Raw genomic sequence first — 20,698 nt, forward strand, 5'->3', positions numbered from 1 at the left:
TTTTCTCAAAAATTGTATTGGTCGTTTGAACTTTAAAATGTCAGAAAATAGTGAAAGATGCTCGTCATCATAATATCAACGAGGTCTACATATCTACACATTGTTACCCGATCAACAGTTCAAACCCTGAAGATGTTCATTTTACTCTCACACGAGATAAAGAAATGTAGGAAATCCTCACAGTTGAGAAGCTAGAAGCAAAATGTAATTTGAATAAATCAACTTAATGATCGAGACCTTGAACTCGATACACCTCAACGTGCTGCACACACTGTATCATACGCAGGAGAAGTCTTGGTGACACGATGACACCAGCAGGGAGTTAAAACCACACCCAGCGAGCTCTCTTTCTTTGTCTGGCGGGATGAAGAGGTGTGTGTGACCTTGTGTCTCCATCTCTGGGCCAGGTGGTGCCAGCGGTAGTACTTCCACTGGGGGTAGTAGGGGGAGGGGGGGAGGAGGAGCCATATGGCCTTCCCGCCGGCTGTCAGCGTAATATGCGAGTCGTTCTCACACCTTGTCATCAGCCTGCTCCAGATTAGTTTGTATTTCTAATGGAGCGGAAGGATTTCCTCCTTTTGTGCTCATCTGTTCACCCGTGCTCGTCATTTTCCTTCCATCTGCTCACATCGTGTCATGTATACGTGAACACAGACTGCACACAGCTATTGATTGAGATTTAAAGTAAAGACAGTAAGTAACTAGAATGGGCACTCGGTAGAGCGCATACCTTCGCATATCACAAGATTGGGCATTGAATTATGAACATGTTGGCATTAGTTGCATGCCAATTGGATACAAATGGACCGTGCGATGGTAAAAAGAAGATTTGGACCTTTCCATGACCTTGACCTTGACCTTTGGCCTGATTGATCCCAAAATCTAATCAAATGGTCCCCGGATAATAACCAATCATCCCACCAAATTTCATGTGATTCAATAATATGTTGACCTTTCCATTACCTTGACCTTGACCTTTGGCCCGATTGATCCCAAAATCTAATCAAATGGTCCCCGGATAATAACCAATCATCCCACCAAATTTCATGTGATTCAATAATATGTTGACCTTTCCATTACCTTGACCTTGACCTTTGACCCGATCGATCCCAAAATCTAATCAAATGGTCCCGGATAATAACCAATCATCCCACCAAATTTCATGCGATTCGGTTTAAAACTTTTTTTTGTTATGCGAGTAACACGCATACAAATGAATAAATAAATACACGGCGATCAAAACATAACCTTCCGCATTTTCAATGCGAAAGTAATGACAGTGAAATCACTCTGCATACCATACCTCCCTCTCCAATTAATATGTAACCTCGTTCATTGATTGGGCACTTTGATTTCCTTTTGATACACTTTTCACTCCACGACTGTCCAGCATCATGTGCGTTGTATGGTGGACATTTCAGTGTTTGGATATGATTGATGCTTTTTAATTGGATTAAAAAAAAAAGATTATTCTTGCGGCAGCTGTGGGTCAGATTTCAACTCCATCTATACAAATATTATTTGTTTAAAAAAAAAACCATCTTAACATCTGGACATCTAAACAACAACACAGGTCCTCTTCCGTATGCTGCCATAGAAAAGGCACCATTTGGAGCCTCACAAAGTGTAAGCTCACCTAAACATCAGAAGGCTGACAGAAGGAAAGAGATGGCATGAAACAGCAGAAGCTGCAATCGGTGCTGAACATGAGGCCTTTTCAGAACTCGCAGACTCAGCAGAAACCAGAGGAAATGCTAAATTGCAATGCTTTGACGAGGAGGAAATCGATCAAGGCCGGGCCTTTATGTGATGTTAACCTTATGGTCGCGGATAAAGTCATTGCACAGCATGATAAATACCACTTAAAGAATGACTAGTTACTGTTGATTACAATGTGCAGTATGTATGTTTTTAACACTCTAATCAGACGATGCCGTTAAACGCTTGAAGAGACTTTCTCGTTGTTTGGTGCCAAATATTTTCATTATCGGGATGAATTCATAAAAACACCCAGCTGACATCCAGATGATCAGCAAGTCAGTAAAGAGAGTCTGAAATAAAAAACACTATTAATATTAGCGCTTCTCTTTATAGTCACTGTACGACGTGAATGTTCCAACACGCAAGGCTTTCCGCTGCATGACTCGACTTGTTTCCACTCTAAGTCTGCCATTGACCAATATCTATTAATGTATTTCTATGTAAATCCTCTATAATTAAAATCAAATGATACTGTATAATTTTGTTATTATTGTCACATGTGGAACGAGCCAATAAGACCGTCTCTTTCTATCTTTGCGAGCGTTATAAATCAAGATGATGCCTGCAAGCATTACTTTAATCATATGATGCTGTGCCGCTCTTCTTCATGCTCAAAAGCTCAAAACAAATATTTTGTATAAACAAATAGCACCTCGAGACCTCTGAGTATCACCAATTGTAAAAGCCCCATCTGAGGTATGAGCAATGTAGGTGGAGGAAATGAAAAAACACCTTTTGCTAGAATGAATTTCTGAGAGGTTAAATCAAGCGATGAAGTCAGTACTCTGATGTCATGGATATAAAATGATACAGCATGGCGACGGTGGACAGAGATTACGACACTGGTCGATCTGGAGCACTTCAAACCAACGATGTGCTCCAGGGACGACGTATGGGCGTAAAACACGATTCTTCTGTTGGATTTGGGACCATTGCAGAAAATAATCTCTATAAATGGGTTCATTTCTGGGTTTTAGGACTCATTTCTGGAGCTCTCTGCCGTGTGGAGCCAGTCGTAAGTCTTTTTCCATGACTGAACACTAAAGAAGATGCAAAGTAAGATGTCGATGAGGTCACCCTGACTCACACAACATCACTATTCAGCTTACTGGATACTTCTTCCAACAGCTGGACCCTGCCAACCACCCAACAGCTCCTGAGTACCCTGGCAGAGTCGCTCTTAAAGAGACAGGCGACATTTACAAACTATACTACTCTCTTTAAATCAACGGCACATAAAATGTGAGCGAACACTTTTTCAGTTAAATGCAGTTCTAGAATAAATATTACTCTCCACCAACGTGTGAGAAGATTAATCACTCTACTATCTGCATAATACCTCTAAAATGTGCGACTGTGAGGCTTATCTTCCATATTTCAATCTGTACTCTCCTGTTGTGTCATGAATAATCCACCAAAGGCAGTAAAGCAAAATGTGAAATAAAAACAAATCTATTCCCTTTTCCTATAGTAGTGAAAATTACTCCACGCATTCATTTTTCAACAGCGCGCCTTTGTCCTGTTTATAGGAAATACCAGTTTTCCTTTATAGGAGAGTATTGGCAAATCTACCCTGTTACAACTTCGGCTTTAAATTCTGGCTTACGTTTTTAAGGGTTTCATGCAGGCAGGGTATGTGTTAAGTTTGTATAACAACTCTTTTTTAAACTTCAGATCTAACTACTGTCAAGTAGCCGAAACAACAGAAATCTGGTCTAAAAACTCTAAACCTTAAACAAATATACAAAATAACACACTTCAACACCTTAAATGCTTTGACGCTGAGTGAGTCACTCAATCTGTGATTGTTACCTAAAAATAACAAACACTCTGACCGCCGAGCAATTTAACGCCCAATGGTGAAGCGTCGCAAATCTCCCCCGACACCTTATTGAACAGTCAAGTGGAAAAACAACCTCAGGGGTCTCCGAAGAGGGAGGAAGACCCCATTAGTCTTTGACCCTGGTCGCTATGACAACGAACAGCAAATCCCAGAGTGTGGCAGGCCCCCGTTACCTGGGATACAGGTATCACAATGAAAGCGCCTCCGCCGGCACTCTCGGTGACGACTGCCAGGAACTTGGAGTTGACGGCGCAGAAGTGGTTGTCATGGACGTTCTTGGTGATGGGGAAGCCGTCGAAGCAGTGCTCCCGGTTGCCCACCTTTCCGTAGACATTTCGAAACTTGGAGCTTCGGTAGGTCGGACGCCATGACATCTGAGGAGGATGAACGCAAACACATGAGTTAGTCCCATTGTTATTTGGCAGAAGATTCACATAGATCGCTCCTTTATGCGCCGCGATATCGGCACATCCTCCAGAAGTGAACGTTTCCTTTGATGAGATATGACCCTTCAGGAAGAAGAAACAAACTGCGGTCAGGATTGTTTTGTTTAGCAACTTGTGAAATAGGCCAAATTATGTTCAGAGGCGGCCTCGTCTAAGCCTGTTTATGTAAGATTCAGCTTTCAGGTCGGTTTGAATCATGTAGAAATGTTCATGGCATGATTTCCCTATAACTCAGGTTCAAGTAGTTTTCTTTATTTTGTGCCCATTTTAAAAAGCTTTGCAATTTATGTGTACATCTTATGACTAGCAGTCATTGTTGTTATTAATAAATCGGATTGTTTTTAATAAAATGTCAGAAATTGCCCATCCCAATTTCCCTACAGCTAATTGGGATGTATTGCTCGTTTTGTCCGAACAATTGCACAACAGCAAATTCAATTAATACCATAAGAGCCATTAGTCAACCTGTGTTATATGTTTGAGTGTGGTGTCTATCTCAGGTTGACCACGGGTTGCAGTGTGGCAGGTAATTGATATATGGGCCACAGGTGCAACTGACATGGGTAATGATGCATGGGCGAGGGGGAGATCGCACGGTTTTTACCGCAAACAACAGAGACACAGTTGTGTTCTGAAATGTAATTAAACGGGAACCTCACCCAATGACATAAAGGGCATAGGAATCTCTTATTAATTAAAAGCGCGTCAAGAACAGGATCTCCTCCCGTACCCAGCCGAGTGGCCGAGGACAGAAATCCATCACTATACACATACTCTTTTAAAACATATACAATATATAGTTTTATTTCTTCAAGAAATAATAACAGCTCGGACACGGATTTGCCTTCAAGAACAAGTATTGAAAATGAAATGTATTATGTGGTTAAACTCCAGTCATCCTCCGAATGGCCAAATGGCCAACCTACAGGGCGTCATGGTAACAGAAGCATCCTCTGACGCCGTGTGAAGGCCCGAGAGGAACATTTACCCGAGCCGGGGGCAACATCATAAAAAACCTTTTATCACACTGTAAATTAAAAAAAGTTATATTTTTCCTTTAAGTATTGGTTGGAACTTGACACGAGGATATTAGTACGCACAGAATTCATGAAGCCGAATGTCACATTCCCAGGGCGGGCCGTCCCTTCTGTGCAGACGTGATAACGGACCACGGGGGTGTGACGCTCTCACAGAGTGACAACTGGCTGAAAACTGTGGCTCAGACACAGGAAGTGGACGTCGAGCGCCCTCTGACCCCACGAGGACAGACGCTGGTGTCATGTCTGGCTGATGAATGTAGCAGCGCGCTGAGAAAATCTTCGGATCTGTCTGTGACAATAAATACCAGCGACGCTATTGGTGGACGGTATTGGTTCAAAACAGGATCTGGCGGCACAGGATTTACGACTCTTGTCAGATCAGTAGCAGCAGATCCGGATGACATCATGCAATCCTCTATTCAGTATTGTTCTTGGGATGTGGGGGGAGTGGCGTACACATGCAAATAGGAACATCCTCAGCCCATACGGCTGCCATTGTCTCTCCCCGTCTCAAGAGAGACATCCAGTCGATGTCATCGCCCCCACCCACATGCAGCATCACAGTAACGCTGCTTTTACAGTGTCGCAGCAGTTCTCTGGTGATTTACATATGGTGCTGAGACTATTACTCCATATTTTTATTAAGGAGGCGAGATAAGAATGTTCTGCTCCTTTTGTTCCTCTACTCACTTCCACTTCAGAAGGAAATACTGGGCCTTTAGCTTCAGATCATTCAGTTAGTTTTTTTCAAACATCTATAAAATATGATGTCCTGGGAAATAGTGTGCAACCTGCACTTGCTATTTGTCCAGAATCTAAATCAAACAAACTTGAAGGCCAAAAGACGAATGATGCAACAACATGAAGGACATGTATACGCAGACAAAAGATGTCCACTGGTAATGCAGATGTTTCTGTTTTCTTTTGGTTTATTTATCAAAGACACAAACAAAGACATTATGGCTCCTCCTGCCTCTCTTGCTCTGGTAAAAAAGAAGAAGAAGTATAGACCCTCCCAGGTGCATGCTGGTCCTACACCAGCCTGTAGTGGTGTCAAATTCTGGCAAAATGATCAAGTATAATAAAATAATGTCTAAATAAAGAAAATATATGGATTAAATCAGTCACAACGGCACATAGTTTACATGAACTCCAACCATACTGTATACATATATATATATATATATATATATACATACATATATACATATATATAGATATACACACACACATATATATATACACAAATATATATACATATATATATAATATACATACAAATATATATATATATAGATATACACACACATATATATACACACACAAATATATATACATATATATATAATATATATATATACATACATATATATATATAGATATACACACACATATATATATATATATACACACACAAATATATATACATATATATATATATATATATATATATATATATATACATATACACACATATATATATATAGACACACAAATATATATACATATATATATATACACATACACACATATATATATATACATATATATTTATATAGCTTACTTCTATACTTCTTAACTCTGAAGGTAAGATCTTAACTTGAAATGTTGCACTTGTAGATCGCTGTGTTATATAATGTAATTAAATATATTTGTGTTGTAGACTGCTGGTTAGACAAAACAAGTGTCACATGAAAACATGTGAATAACCGTTGTAGTTGCAGCCATACATAATTCTATAAACATCCAGTCCAACACCGATCAACTGCTCTGAAGCCATGACTGTACAAGCAGCATAAAAGCAGCTTGTTAAAGAATGAATGTGGAACAGAAGCAGCAGAAAGTGGCCTGAGGGACAGCGAGAGGAGAAGGGAAGAGGAGACTCATTCATTGGTCACCAGGGGTTCGGCACAGAGAGGATATCTGTGTGCATCTGGGTCTCTCTGATCACACGGAGGGTTTGCAGCAATAGGAGCGAGCACTCACACAAACACACACGCGCACACACACACACACACACAGACACACACACAGAGGAAAAAGTGACTTTGTATTTATGGATGCAGATCACACGACTTCCCTCTCAGTTTAAATATAGTCCTTCTTACTTCTTAGCTCTGCACAGCTTTTTTGTGTGCATCTTTTCACCGGAGAAGATGTTTTATGGCAAGTAAAACATTTTTAAAAAATCCTATCCAATATGTGTCCGTACGCCACACTAGTGCCCTCGTCACTACCCTGGAGATGTGCCCTTACCTTGCCGGTGTCCATGCAGTGACAGTAAAGTCACAGTGTTGCGGCGGCCGCCTGCAAACATCCGCCCTCCTTTTCCTAAACGAGCCGCCAGGATCTCCTCTCTTCCTTCCTTCCCCTTCGAAATCCAAGCAGGCAGCCCGAGTCTGCTCTACCTCCTTCTCTCACATGTTTGTCCTCCCCCTCCTCTTTAAAATCTCTCTTCTCCTCCTACTGATAGCTGGAGGGCCCCCCACACCCTCACCCATCTTCCTCCTCTTCCCCTTCTCTCCCATCCTGCCACTCAGCCGGCCCTCTGTCTCTCTCTTTATCGGCCACAGTCCATGCTCCAGTCAGTAGTGGCCATTCCTCCTCTTCCCTCTCCCACACACTGCTTGTTTGGAATCTCAAGGCCATTCTGGGCCGATTCCCAGCACCACCAGAAGTGTTTCACCCCCCACCTACCCACCCAAACACCCTCCATCCTCCCTCCATCCTCCCTCCTTTCAATCTCTTATCACCACAGATGTGAAACCTCATTTCGGTGAAGAAAGGTAAAAACCTAGGAGGAACGTCTGCAACTGTTGACCTTGTTAGCGACGGCAGCATGGGCCAAAGGAAACAAGATCATGTTTTCAGATGTACAAAGCAATAAAGAAATGTAAAACTTGAAACATTTATTGACAAGGAATGTCGAAGACATCTTCCAAAGAAGGAGTTGCAGTCTGTAGTTTCCTCAAAGCTATCTACTCTTCCGTATCTGTATTTTTACACATAACGCTTATGTGCTGTTTTATTATGTTATGATCATATCAGTTTATGTTATAGGAACATAACATTAGTTCAATGAAAAAAATGAATCCTTCTTTAAACATTGTTAGTATTATAAAAGTAGGCAGATAAGTTCACATCATTAAATACTCGGAAGAAAGTAAAGTGATCATTAAAGATGTAGCTAACATGTATTTATAGGGGATGTAAAGCATTCAAATTGTCTCACATGGCTGTTATGTTATCTTCTGTTATTTACTTCATCCTGCTCTTAATATAAAAATATATATTTTTTATGATCAACAATTTATTTAGCAATAAAGCGTTACCAAAAATGTATGTTAATTTAAGCTTTACAAGAATGTATTTATAAATCACAATAAAGTCCTTTGGTGTTTTTCAGCTTTTTGTCTCAGTGATAATATACTTAAGAGCTGCGTGAGACTCTAGTGTTCTGCATTTAAAGTAATAATATCTTTGACATACATATTCCTATCATTATGAGACCAAGGTCTGAGATGTACCAACACCACTTGAAATAACTCGTTAATTTGAGCGTCAGTGTTTGTTCCTATTTGAATGGATGACTCAATTAGGAGCAACAAATGCATTTATATATACATAATAATATAAACAAATGCTGACTAAACATATATGCCAGGAAGATGTGCACTTTTCCAATGACAACATAATATCAGGGAACCTGTAAAACCTAAAAATGTCTTTTGCGACCTATTCAAATGGAAATAACTGTGTGAATGGTGAACCCTGAAGTAAATTCCTCCTTTACTTCCAACACTCTCTGAAACGACCCCTGGTCAGATCGATGCTCATGAGGCAGGTGTTATAGTGAAAATTGCATCCCTTGATGGTTGCCTGTGTGTTTGAAATGTAGCTGGAGCCCTGCAGGTCCAACGTGAAGGCCTCTTTGCCTTGATGTGTGTGTGTGTGTGTGTGCGGTTCTTTTCCATGTGTTGTACACGTGAGTCCGTTTCTGTGCCTGCGTCCATGTCTGACCATATGTTGTGTGTTTGCAGCAGTATACATTTACTGTTGTGTCCGCAGCTTCAAAGCAGAGCAACCAGAGAGCGTGTTTATTGTGTGTTTATTGGGTGCTTTTTCTCTTTTTTCTTTACGACTTGCTTCAAGATACTGCCCATGCTCTCTGCACACTCACTCTTTCTCTTTCCTCCTGTCTCTTTGTAATGATACATCTCTTTAAAATGCAAAAAAAGCAGCACATATTTGTTAAAAACAATGATATAAGACATAAAATATAAAACGAGCTGTCGAACTGCAACGAACCACAAAATGAGTATCACCATGAAAATAGCAAGCAGCTGCAGTCCAGCGTCCTCTCTCTTCTCTAACCATACGCAGAGAAAAAAGGCCGTTTACTGACTCATTATGAACCATGAAAGCCATTCAAGCATCATCAATGGGTTAAACTATTCCAATCAAGATTTCTTCAATGTTGGTGCCAAGTGAGGAAGTAGTGCCACATTCAAAAGATACAAAAGGGAAATCCTCAGGGCGACTGCGTGTCTTGTCACTCAGACACAGTGAGGTCCTGTCAAGTGTCCGTGTCATGGTCAGTCTTTTCCGCCTGTCCCTTGGCAGCGACACTGTACAGTCATTTATGAAGACTCCCCATCTCTGTGAGGCGTACAATATCACAAAAAGCAAGATATCCTCTTGGTTCTTTTAACCAAATGTTCTCTCAGCGTGAAGTTGGATCTCACACAGGAAGTGTCACAGCGTGGTGGAAAGCACCCGGATATTTTCTACACTGCTGTGGCAATGCCTGATGGGACAATCGTGGTCATAAAATGCTTTTGTGGGTGGCGAAATAGCCCGTGGACACACACAACATCACTGAGAACTAAGAATTCAGCCTTCAAGCATTGAATACTACACATGACAGTTTAGAGAAGTTTTTTATTGATTTTTAAAGTGACCTTTTACAAACACAATTTCACATCACCCCGAGACTTTGGTAGACGGCCGAGATTACAGCTGAAGCTTTTGAGGAGAGCTTAAGGCAGAAGAACCAGCGCTGCAACGTTATATTTGTGTTCACAACATGTTTAACTTCCTTAAAATCAGAGCAGTTTGGGTTTATATAACAGGCAATTTGGTGGATGCTGAATCGTCTTGGAATATGGAAAATGAATCCCGGGAACCAGCTGCATTTATCAAGAATGACAGTTCAAAGAAATTCTGAATGAGAGATTGGAACCGATGATTGTCATGACTGACTCTCTCTAGCAAAGCTTTAAAAAAATCAAGTTCAGGTCTGCAGTCGGCAACACTGACCGACAGCTGTTCTCAGTCAACGCAGGAGAAGTTAGCACCTCATTGCACATTTTACAAGTTTCCACAAAGCAGTCGTCCAAAAGCCCAAATCTTACTTCATAAAACAATGAGCTGAAACGGCATACTGCGTAATGCCCGATGCAGACGGCCATGCATGCAATGTTTGCTTACGGCATCACAAACACACAGAAGTGAACGGAAGGCTCCGCCAACTCTGCCGGCGACAGCAGCTGTGAGCGAGTGGCGAATGGAGTGAAAGTCAAACGTAACGGAATAGATTTAACACACCTGCTCCGACGTGAATCAGTCCATCTCTGGATGGTTGTCGGATTTTCCAGATGGCCAGTTCAAGAATGTTGGAAATGTGATCCCGTACTTGAGCCCACATTCATTTCAATCAGTTGAAAAGAGAGGTCACAAGAGCTCTTGGAACTCACTCAGTCTCCATTATCGGGGCCATTACTGTCCGTCATAGAAGATTTTAAATTTCTCAAATAATTAATAAAACACACACAGAGCTGTAAAGTCTTGTCAGAGGGAGAAATCTTCCCTTTATTCTTGTCTGCCCTTCAATCGAAAGCAGATACTAAATGTACATGTGTGTGTGGGTGTGTGTGTGTGTGTGTGTGGGGGGGGGGTCACATCACTACAGTATACCCTGTAATACAAAGCCTTTAAACTGTAGACTTTCCCACATGATGTCACAGTGGCTTTGCAGTGAACAAAGCCTCACAGTGTTTGTGCCATCGCAACAACCACATGAAGATATTTAACCCTCCTGTTACCTTAACATTTACTAACAATTTGACCCCAGCAATTAAAACCTCCAGAAAATTATTAGAATTAATATTTTTTCCCAAGTTTAAGTGTGAGGTACTTTATGTTTGTTTGTTGACTACCTAAATAGCCCTTTAAATATATAAAAAAGTTGATATTTCTTATATGTTTGACAGTGAAAAACAGCCTGGGGTCAAATTGACCCCAAGGAACACCGACATTAAACATTGAATGGGGTCAAATTGACCCTAAAGGTAACAGGAGGGTTAAGTGTGAAAAATATAATATTTTTAAAAAGATTTAGCCTGTTGCTGATAGACGATGTATTTGTTGTCATGCTCAAAGTATACCGAGCCTCATTTGTGACCTCAGCACTCCGTTTGTGATATCAATCTGACGTTGACTTCCTGATGAGGGCCTGAAAATGATTTTTCCTCACCTGCCACAGTTCCAGGTCACTGAACATTTTTGACAGCCACTCAATATTGTTTGTCTGCCACTTTTTAAATCTATGTAGAACGCTTCAGAATGACAACCGAGTGAGTGGTGCCGCACAGTAGAACTGTGAAATGTATCATGTAACCTTAATCCCTCACCATTTCTAATTTAGGAATCTTTAGGAATCTAATTTAATAAATCCTCATGTAAGGAAACGCTATTTTCCAGGGTGGCAGGGGACCTAGAATTTATTAATTTTAACTATCAGTTAACTTAATTAATTTAAAGGTGCCAAATTTGATATTCAGAACATTCATTTTGCGGAAAACAACTATATTTTCGCCTCAGAAGCGTAGCGCTCCCCTACTGGCTCCGGTTTCAGGTGATCACCATTAGCTGTGTAAATACCGTTAGCTGTGTCAACGCCGTTAGCTGCATGTACACCGTTAGCTGTGTCAACGCCGTTAGCTGTGTGAACACCGTTAGCTGCATGGACACTGTTAGCTTTGTTAACACCATTAGAGGTGTCAGCACTGTTCCCGTTGTTTGCACTGCTATCACTGTTAGCTGCGAGCCGTCGTCACTTGTTCGGGCTAAAAGTGGCATTGTGCATCAACGCATCCTCACAGGGCTGCTAGCATGTATGCTATCGTGAGTTTTGGAGTTTGCATTCGTGATGATAGGGTATTACTCAGCGATAATGACAGGAGATGCAGAAGCTCAGCTAATGGCAGCTCTCTGGCGTTTAGCCAGCCCCATTAAGCAGCAGTAATGGTGCAAAGAGCACACAACCCAAGGAAACCCAGACACGAGCTGAAGGGCACTTATCAGAGCACAAGCGTGGAGGAGTGGGTGTCCTGGAATCCATCCATCCATCCATCGCCCTGTGATGTTTTATCATGCAGCTAATATAATTACTATGGATATATACAGTACTGTGGTATTTTCAAGACACATACTGTATCTATTCACACAAATGGTATTTTCTTCATCCTTCTCTCAAATATTTCACAATCAAACACAGACAGATCCATTTATTTCGAAATCCACTTCAAAAGATCAGTCATCTTAAACCAGAAGGATGGTCTAAATAAATAATCTCCCCTGCGCTTGCCTTTCCTTTTCCCTCAGGAGTTTTCGTCCACATGCTTTTTGGAGCATAATGATGGGAGCTGATTCTCTCACCCCAAATAACAAAAGTGGGGGGTTGTCGACTGAAGGTGAAGGAAAAAGTCCAGAGGAAACAAAGACACAAAAGAGCACATGTGAAGCCTATAGTGACAAAAGAGAAACAGAGATAACGTGAGGCGAACACTGCCTTAAAAGAGAATAAGGGACTCAAGACGAGATGAGAAAAGACACGAAGAAAAGGCAAGGGAAGACAAAAAGAGAATGATGAAATATTGAAAGAAACAATGGAAGAAAGCAGACAGAAAGGAGGAGCAGAGGAGATTTCTTTTACCAGACAGAGATTAACTCCCCTCTGTCAGACCACCTGCCTGCTCTGCAGCACACATCGCTCTGAGCCAACCAAAACTGTCTGGAGATAAATGTATTGATATTCCAGTCTCTAAATAAATAAATAATTCAACTTCCAAGAAGCATTTAAGCTTCATCTTTATTTTATCTTTATCCTGACAGCAGTTTCCTCAGATGTAATGCCAGTGAGCCGTCGTTTGCTACATCCTTTTACCTGCAGATTATACTTTTATGTAAAAGTTGACTTTTTATTTTGTCGCAGTTTAAAAACACAATTTGAACCGCAGTTTCCATTCTATACACGGTGGACATCTGTCTGAGCAAAGATATTGTGTACAGATGATTGAAATAGGGCTTTAGGAGAAAGCTTGCAGACTTTTTGGAGAAGCGACAAAAAAAAGAAAAGTTGATTTATATCATAATACACAAATCTCATCAGCGTTGAAATTGAAACCCTCTGGCGGTGTTTCAAATTGAGAAAGCCAAATGGCACAGAGCCAAAGACGCAGGAGCACTCAGATTATTAAAATCAATCGTTGAAGTAAAAGCACAGAAACATTTCTGTCAGTTATGATTTCGGATCTGTTAAGATATTGCACGACACAACTTCAAGGTGATTGCTGAGGGAGCATATTAACTGGCATCATAATTTTCCTCTCCAAACCTGAGAGGAACCGCCAATTCTGGAGCTCCCCATAGCATGACATACCTTGAAGGGCTTTTTATTTGTTTGCGTACATTTGAACCGCAAATGGGAACAGTAAGAACATGGATTGTTCCTAGTTCTTGGGCTACGGACACCATACGAATGGAATTTCTATGAAGGATACAAAAGTTCCTTTGGTCCAAAGAGGTGTGCTTGTGTCTCGGTGAGAGAGATGATGGTGCCTGTTCCTTCATCGGATATGATGGTTACCAAACTGTAGCCTGAGGTTGGATGAGGAGCTGAACTTTGACTTTGACTTGACTGACAATGTAAAACGCTAAATTACTCCTAAAAAACATTCTGAAAAGAAATCCTAACTGCTGGGTACAACATCAAAAGATGGAAAAGGTGCCCGACATTTCGACTTATCCCAATGGAAACCCCTTTGCATCATTTTTAGACGCTCAAAGGTAGTATTAAGAAAAACGAAAGTCCACTGTGGGGCGGCAGGGAGGCGTGGTCGATGGCTCAAACAGACAAAGGACTTTTACTCGGCCTCTGTGATCCTTGTGAAAGCAAAATTGTTGCCATATTTTAATTGACAGCATTGTTTGTGACGTTGTGTCACTGAGTTGTATCACATTGCGTCAGTAGCGTAAGTTACGCTGCGGTCGATCCTGCTCAAGTGTGTCAATGACCAGATGGGCTGAACACCCGTTTGGTATCTCTACCGCCTCGATGTATCACTCGTGTACTTTCTCTTTCCGCTGTGTCCTCTCACTATCTCTTCCTATCATTCTGTCTCCCTTCGCAGAATTGATTGGATGCATGAGCGTGAAAAAGCGAACGTAGACAGGGAAAGTGGCCAAGCTGAGGGCCAGACCATCTGCCTGGCCAAGGACTCCTCCGTTCCAGACAGTGGCCGACTGAACCTTGGCAACAAGGACTTGTGCAGCTAGAATACAGATCCTCCCATCATTTATGTGATACTGCTTGGAGAGACATGAAGCACTCGGATAATTAATCCAGGAAGGAACTAAATCAGAAAGATCAAGTGATCAACAACCCAATAGAAAGTCTTCCGATCTCGGTGCAAAAAAAGAAAACACTTACAAAACACACGTTTTCATTAGAGACACAACACATACAGAATAGCAGTCTAAAGCCTCGGTGGTGGTTGCTATAGAAGCTGCAACGTTCCTGACACATAACAGCATATTTATAGTCTGGGCGGTGGGACTAAAATGTAAAGTTTGTTACCTCTTTGCGAACAGCAAATGTTTTTAAAAATCCCCCAAAACATTATGATATACAGTATACTGTGTTGACGTTTTGCCACAAGAGTCTTGCAACATGAAATTGAGCATCCGGCATTGAAGGAATTCATCCTCTGTGGAGCATGGACATCTCATGGTCTATCTGCTTTCTTGATCTACATTTTTGTTCTTGATTAACTGACGCAGAGGAGGTGCAGAGTCCGGATACCAGTAGCGGAAGGGCATTATAGAGCCATTTGTCTGATGCGGTTACCCAGTGCAATGAGATAACGAATGTCCATGGACAGGAACCTTACGTCAATGTCATATCAGAGCACAAGGTCAGTTCTCTGTAATCTCTTTGTAGTTACTCACAATTTAATGGACTAGTTGATTGACCCGCAACCCTAAAGAAGGATAAGCCGTTTGGATAATGGATGGATGGAATAGATCAGGGGTCAGAAACCTTTTTGACTGGGAGAGCCATAAAAGCCAAATATTTCTGAATATATTTCATTGAGAGCCATGAAGTATTTTTAATGTATAATAAATAAATAATATAAAGAGAGATTTCTTTTTTTTCAACTCAAAATTGTCTGGGAGCCATATGCCGTCACCAGAAGAGCCATAGGTTCCCGACCCCTGGAATAGATGGATAGTTCATTCACATTGAAGGAGCATTCCAAGGAGTAACGACAGGTTCTAAGAAATGCAGAATGTGCTTGCACTCAATATTATAAATAAATGTATCATTTGGAAAAGGTCAGCTTTGGACAAGAAATTCAGTCGCCAGAGAGGACGGCAATAAATAAATAAAGCAGTAACATTTAAGAGAGCGTACCAAGATAAAGCTTCTTCTTGATGTTAAGAGGGCTAATTGGGCCACAGGATTGTTCTCCTTCTGTTGGTTCTTCAACACAAATGAATGATGTCACATGTCACAGTCTATTATCATAGGCAGGATACAAGGAAGGGCACATCTGTGAGAGACAAACGTTGGCACCTCTGCCAGGTTTAAAGTGGGGGCAGGGAAAGTCCAGATGTTCACGTTTATCCAGAGCGGCGGTGGTGACGAAAGACTTCTAATGGGGTTTTTTCTACCGCAGTAAGCAGGTTAAACTCCAATTATAGTTTAGAAATCAAGCCGGAGACGCTCATGTGTGAAGATGGCGACAGTGTACTGTGTGTTGAGAGGAGTGCTGTTTAAAGCATATGCACTCCTGCATGCTCCTCCATTTGATACAGTGTCTCTTCAATATTGTCTCTCAGATTTCTAGAAAAAGACACACACACAAACACAGACACAGACACACACCCAGAAGGGAAAAGTAATCGCCTTTGCACACACGTGTGAGCTTGTTAAGCAACATTTGAAATGTCAGTCCCACCAAATGTGGGTGAAGGTTAATGTGTTGTGAATTTGACCTATTTCCGAGGAGCCACTCAGTTGGTGAGCTCACCCCCATAAACCAAACCACGGCACTGCAGCCGCCACCCTACATCCATATGCCTCCATATGCTTATTATATTTTGTTCCATATATTAAGAAAGTTTATAGAAGAGCCGGCCTCTCGCATCGGCAGCACAGCGTTTGTCTAGCTAATAAATTGGATGTCCATCTATGTAACACCCTGTTCTGTTTCTCCTGTGTTCCATGTCTCCTATGTCTCCGCTGTGTCTTCTCTGTCTTAATTGTTTAATTCCCTGCACCTGCCCTCAACCACTCTTGTCTCGTTACTGTCTGATGTCGTACACCTGTTTCCCCCCCAATATATTGTGTCAGTCTTTCCCTTGTCTGCTGTCGGATTGTCGTCTCTAGTTCCGTGTCTTTTTCCCATCGTCCTGTCTGTCGTATCTGATCCTGCCTGCTTCGACCCTGCCTGCCTGCCTGCCTGCCTGCCTGCCCTGACCGACGATCCTCTGCCTGCCCCTTTTGGACCTTGCTTTTTTGTAAACTGTTTTGCCTCATTAAAGAGGGCCTTTTTTTTGTTATTTATATTGCGTCCAGCCTGTCTCTCTGCGCCTGAGCCTCACCCCGTCACAAGAACCTGACAATCTATGGTCACTCATGCACATCTTTCCAGTCTGTTGCATTGATCTGTTTACTCGCCAGCCCGTCAACTGGACTCCGACAGTAGGCCGACGTGTCCCAGTTTAAAAAGGCACACGTATTACCCAAGACCTCGTTTCACTATCCTCCACGGGGACTACTATTTAATTTTGGCCGTCATTCTAGAAGGGATTGGTTATTGGCACCATCTACTCCCTGCTGGATCTGCTCACTTCCAGAGTAATACTTTAGCTTAGGGTTTAATCTTTACCACACTCCTCTCTGTGTAGTACAGTGGTTGCAGCAGAAATACAGATAGACGGATCAGTGATGTTGTAAATCAGAGTACACAGTTATTAGACATATTAAGAGCTGCATTTTTATGACGATGTTGTCCTTTAAATCAAATATTTTGTGTGAATATGAGTGTTTTCCAGTAGTGTTCAAACATAATAATGCTACACAGTAGGTACATTTTTAAACAGCGTCAAACAAATGTCTTCTTACCAGTGAGCTTTCTAGAGAGCTCTTGATACGGATATGTTAAGTTCAGTAAAATAAATTAAATTGAATCTCATATTATCACTGTTAATGATATTTCATATGTGCACTCTTTTCTACTCTGTACTGCAACTGCTGCACAACAATTTGTGTTTGTATGAATACACTTCTATCCTATATAACCATAACTGATTAGCATGGGAAAAACATGTCAGACACCAGAGTGAGACGGATCCTCTTAATGCAGTGTAAAGAAGTGTGACATGTGTATTGCTCACAAGCAGAAATTAAGTTCTCTCATATGCCCGAACCACTTATTGTTGTTTGCATTATTGTGAAAATAAATATAAACCAACATATATACAAAAACGTGACACACATGAAGGTCTTTCCTATCTTCTTAACATCATAGCGACTCCTATGGGCTGCACTGGGCTAAATTACTTATTAAAGTCATTTATATACAACACAACTTACAACAAAATAACTAGAATGGGCACTCGGTAGAGCGCATACCTTCGCATATCACAAGATTGGGCATTGAATTATGAATATTTTGGCATTAGTTGCATGTCAATTGGATAAAAATTGACCGCGCTATGGTAAAAATAAGATTTTGACCTTTTCATAACCTTGACCTTGACCTTTGAACCAATTGATCCCAAAATCTAATCAAATGGTCCCCGGATAATAACCAATCATTCCACCAAATTTCATGCGATTCGGTTTAATACTTTTTGTGTTATGCGAGTAACACGCATACAAATAAATCAATAAATAAATACACAGCGATCAAAACATAACCTTCCACATTTTCAATGCGAAGGTAACAAGCGACTACTAGACTTCTGCACAGGCTGCAACAAGAAATACAGCTAAATAGGTGGCTTGACAACAAATTAATGTTGGTAACATTTGTAGAAATCCCTGGCCATGCAGTAGTTAAGCATCCCACCAGATTCATGCTATCTCTCCTGGTGGTTTCATCCAGATGAACTGGCAATCTTTCTGTGGTTTCATTGGTGTGGCGACACAGCGGCTCCCTTTAAAATATATGTTCCAGTCCAAACCGCCTGCAGTTCTACAGTGGCATAAGGTTAATAATCAATGGATACCAGCATCACCTTGCATTGCTCTGGAGCAGCAGGAAGATAAGGGCTGTGTGGAGGATGTATTTGAAGACTTAAAATAAAGATGAACATTAAAGCTTCTCATTCTATCTTTTCCTTCGACCTGCTGTATTTCCTTTGTTTGCCGCTATCCTCAGCACCTTTCCACTCAAAACCACAAGAGCTTTCCCCCCTCTGATTATGTAGAATAATATCTTTTCATCCTTCATTAGCAGACCACCGCTCCCATTCTTCACGGTCCCAAGCATTGCCAGGCTGACACAGGGAACGGATTCAATTGCAGGAAAATAACTAAAATACTTCACTGGCAGATTATTCATGAGATTCACATGATTCTGGCCAACTGCTGTTCAACTTAACTGTTTAAAAAATAAATAAAGGTAAACACCACCAAATTGATTGAAGTGCATGATTTTTTTTTTAGGCCGTAAATATAATTTCACCTCCCATCATGTGGAAAGAGATGTCTTATAAATGATGCGTTAGCACATAACTGCATGCTTATACGTGCAGCAGAAACAGAACAACATAGGCTCATTAGATATATTTTGTTCCTAAAATTGGTCAAACAACTTTTCACCTGCCAAAAAAAAAACAGCGAGCTGAAAACTGCAAAGAGCCCAGGATGAGGGGTCACCTCTCAGTGGGATCGGAACTATGAACAACCCATTTACATGGAAAGTTGTTCAATATTAATGACAACATATTTAAAAAATTATACTTTGAACCTTTTTCAATCGTGATGACAGCCTGCCCTAGACTAACGTTTAGTTGCATAACCTTACCCAATTATCATATAAACCCAAATCTTTCTACTTCATCTCTTTCCACGAACCCTCTGTATAAATAAATGAACTCGGCACATCAGCGTGGACCCAGAAAACCCCTCAGCTGCAGTCGCCTCCCACGGGGAAGAAGCCAAGCGCCGGAATGTCGACACAGCTGACTCTCAGCTGGTGAGTCCGTCCAGCAAACAATAACACGCTGAGAAATGCATGCAGTCGGTCTACATACAATAATGTGCTGTCCGTGGGATTTCCCTCAGCAAAGGGATTTTGTTGTCCTATTTCATCAACAGTGTTTTGAGCTCCCGAACACAAATTCGATACAAGATTATAAAAATGTGGTTTTAGAGCATTAACATATTCCCCGTCAGTTCCCCCTCACGTACACACTGGTAGCTCTGTCGGCAGCTTTGCCGTTGTTTACACTGTTCGTGCTGTTAGCATCATTTGTTGCCTCCACCATGTTGAGAGCCACGTAGAGTCAACCCTTTCTCCCTTTTTTTAATTCACAATGTCAAACTAAAAGAAGGCCTGAAAGGAATGTGCAGGTGCAGCACAACGTCTTTGTAAAGTAGCCTCAAGCATGTGATTAAATCTTCTTTCAATGTATCAATATGTCTGATTAATACCATAAAACAATGGAGTAAAAGCTCTATGAATAGGAATGACAAATATTCAGTAGCAGAGAATACAGTTCATATTTGACATGACTACACAAGTATGATTTCTAATTTTGCAACGGCTCTTTGTTTCTCGTCACCGTTTCCCCTTTAGACAGAAAGGCATACCCTTGTTACCATAGTGACGGCGATCCACACATTAAGAACCGATTCTCCGAATGTGAGGACCGGTTGACATTTTAAATTTCTCATAAAAGAAAGTATGTGGCAAAAACTCTGAGGGAAGAATCAGATACATGCTGTGAGAAATTAATTCAAGTATAAATCAAACCTAGTGATGCAGTGTCATCTCACAGCCCACACAAAGGTCTGAGACAAATACTAAGCACCTTCACAATGCTCAGAACAATCAACCAGCATGACTAATTACCTTTAAAAGACATTTGTATACGCGCTACAGTTGTGCATCTAATATTTCTTTTGCAGCATCGAACAGATCACAGCACAGCTTGGAGAATGGTTCTAGTAAATATGGTACATGTGGTCCCATGTAGTAGGAAAGAAAAGCACATGAAGAAAGGAAATGCACTTCGGGCTACAGAGAGAG

General features: G+C 41.2%; 1 protein-coding gene across 3 annotated transcripts in view; it reads right to left on the reverse strand.

Moving 5' to 3' along the window:
- coro2ba (coronin, actin binding protein, 2Ba) overlaps positions 1-20,698 on the reverse strand; it is a 46,657-nt gene that overhangs the window by 11,348 nt on the left and 14,611 nt on the right. For 2 of the 3 annotated variants that reach the window (XM_056413730.1, XM_056413729.1), the window contains one exon: positions 3,778-3,978. In XM_056413730.1, the coding sequence (XP_056269705.1) occupies positions 3,778-3,978 (201 nt within the window). Of the gene's footprint in view, positions 1-3,777; positions 3,979-7,346; positions 7,432-20,698 lie in introns of those variants that run through there. The other variant, XM_056413731.1, reaches the window with a different exon arrangement.

Source organism: Pseudoliparis swirei, chromosome 4 (genome assembly GCF_029220125.1).
Source record: "Pseudoliparis swirei isolate HS2019 ecotype Mariana Trench chromosome 4, NWPU_hadal_v1, whole genome shotgun sequence".
NCBI lineage: Eukaryota > Metazoa > Chordata > Actinopteri > Perciformes > Liparidae > Pseudoliparis > Pseudoliparis swirei.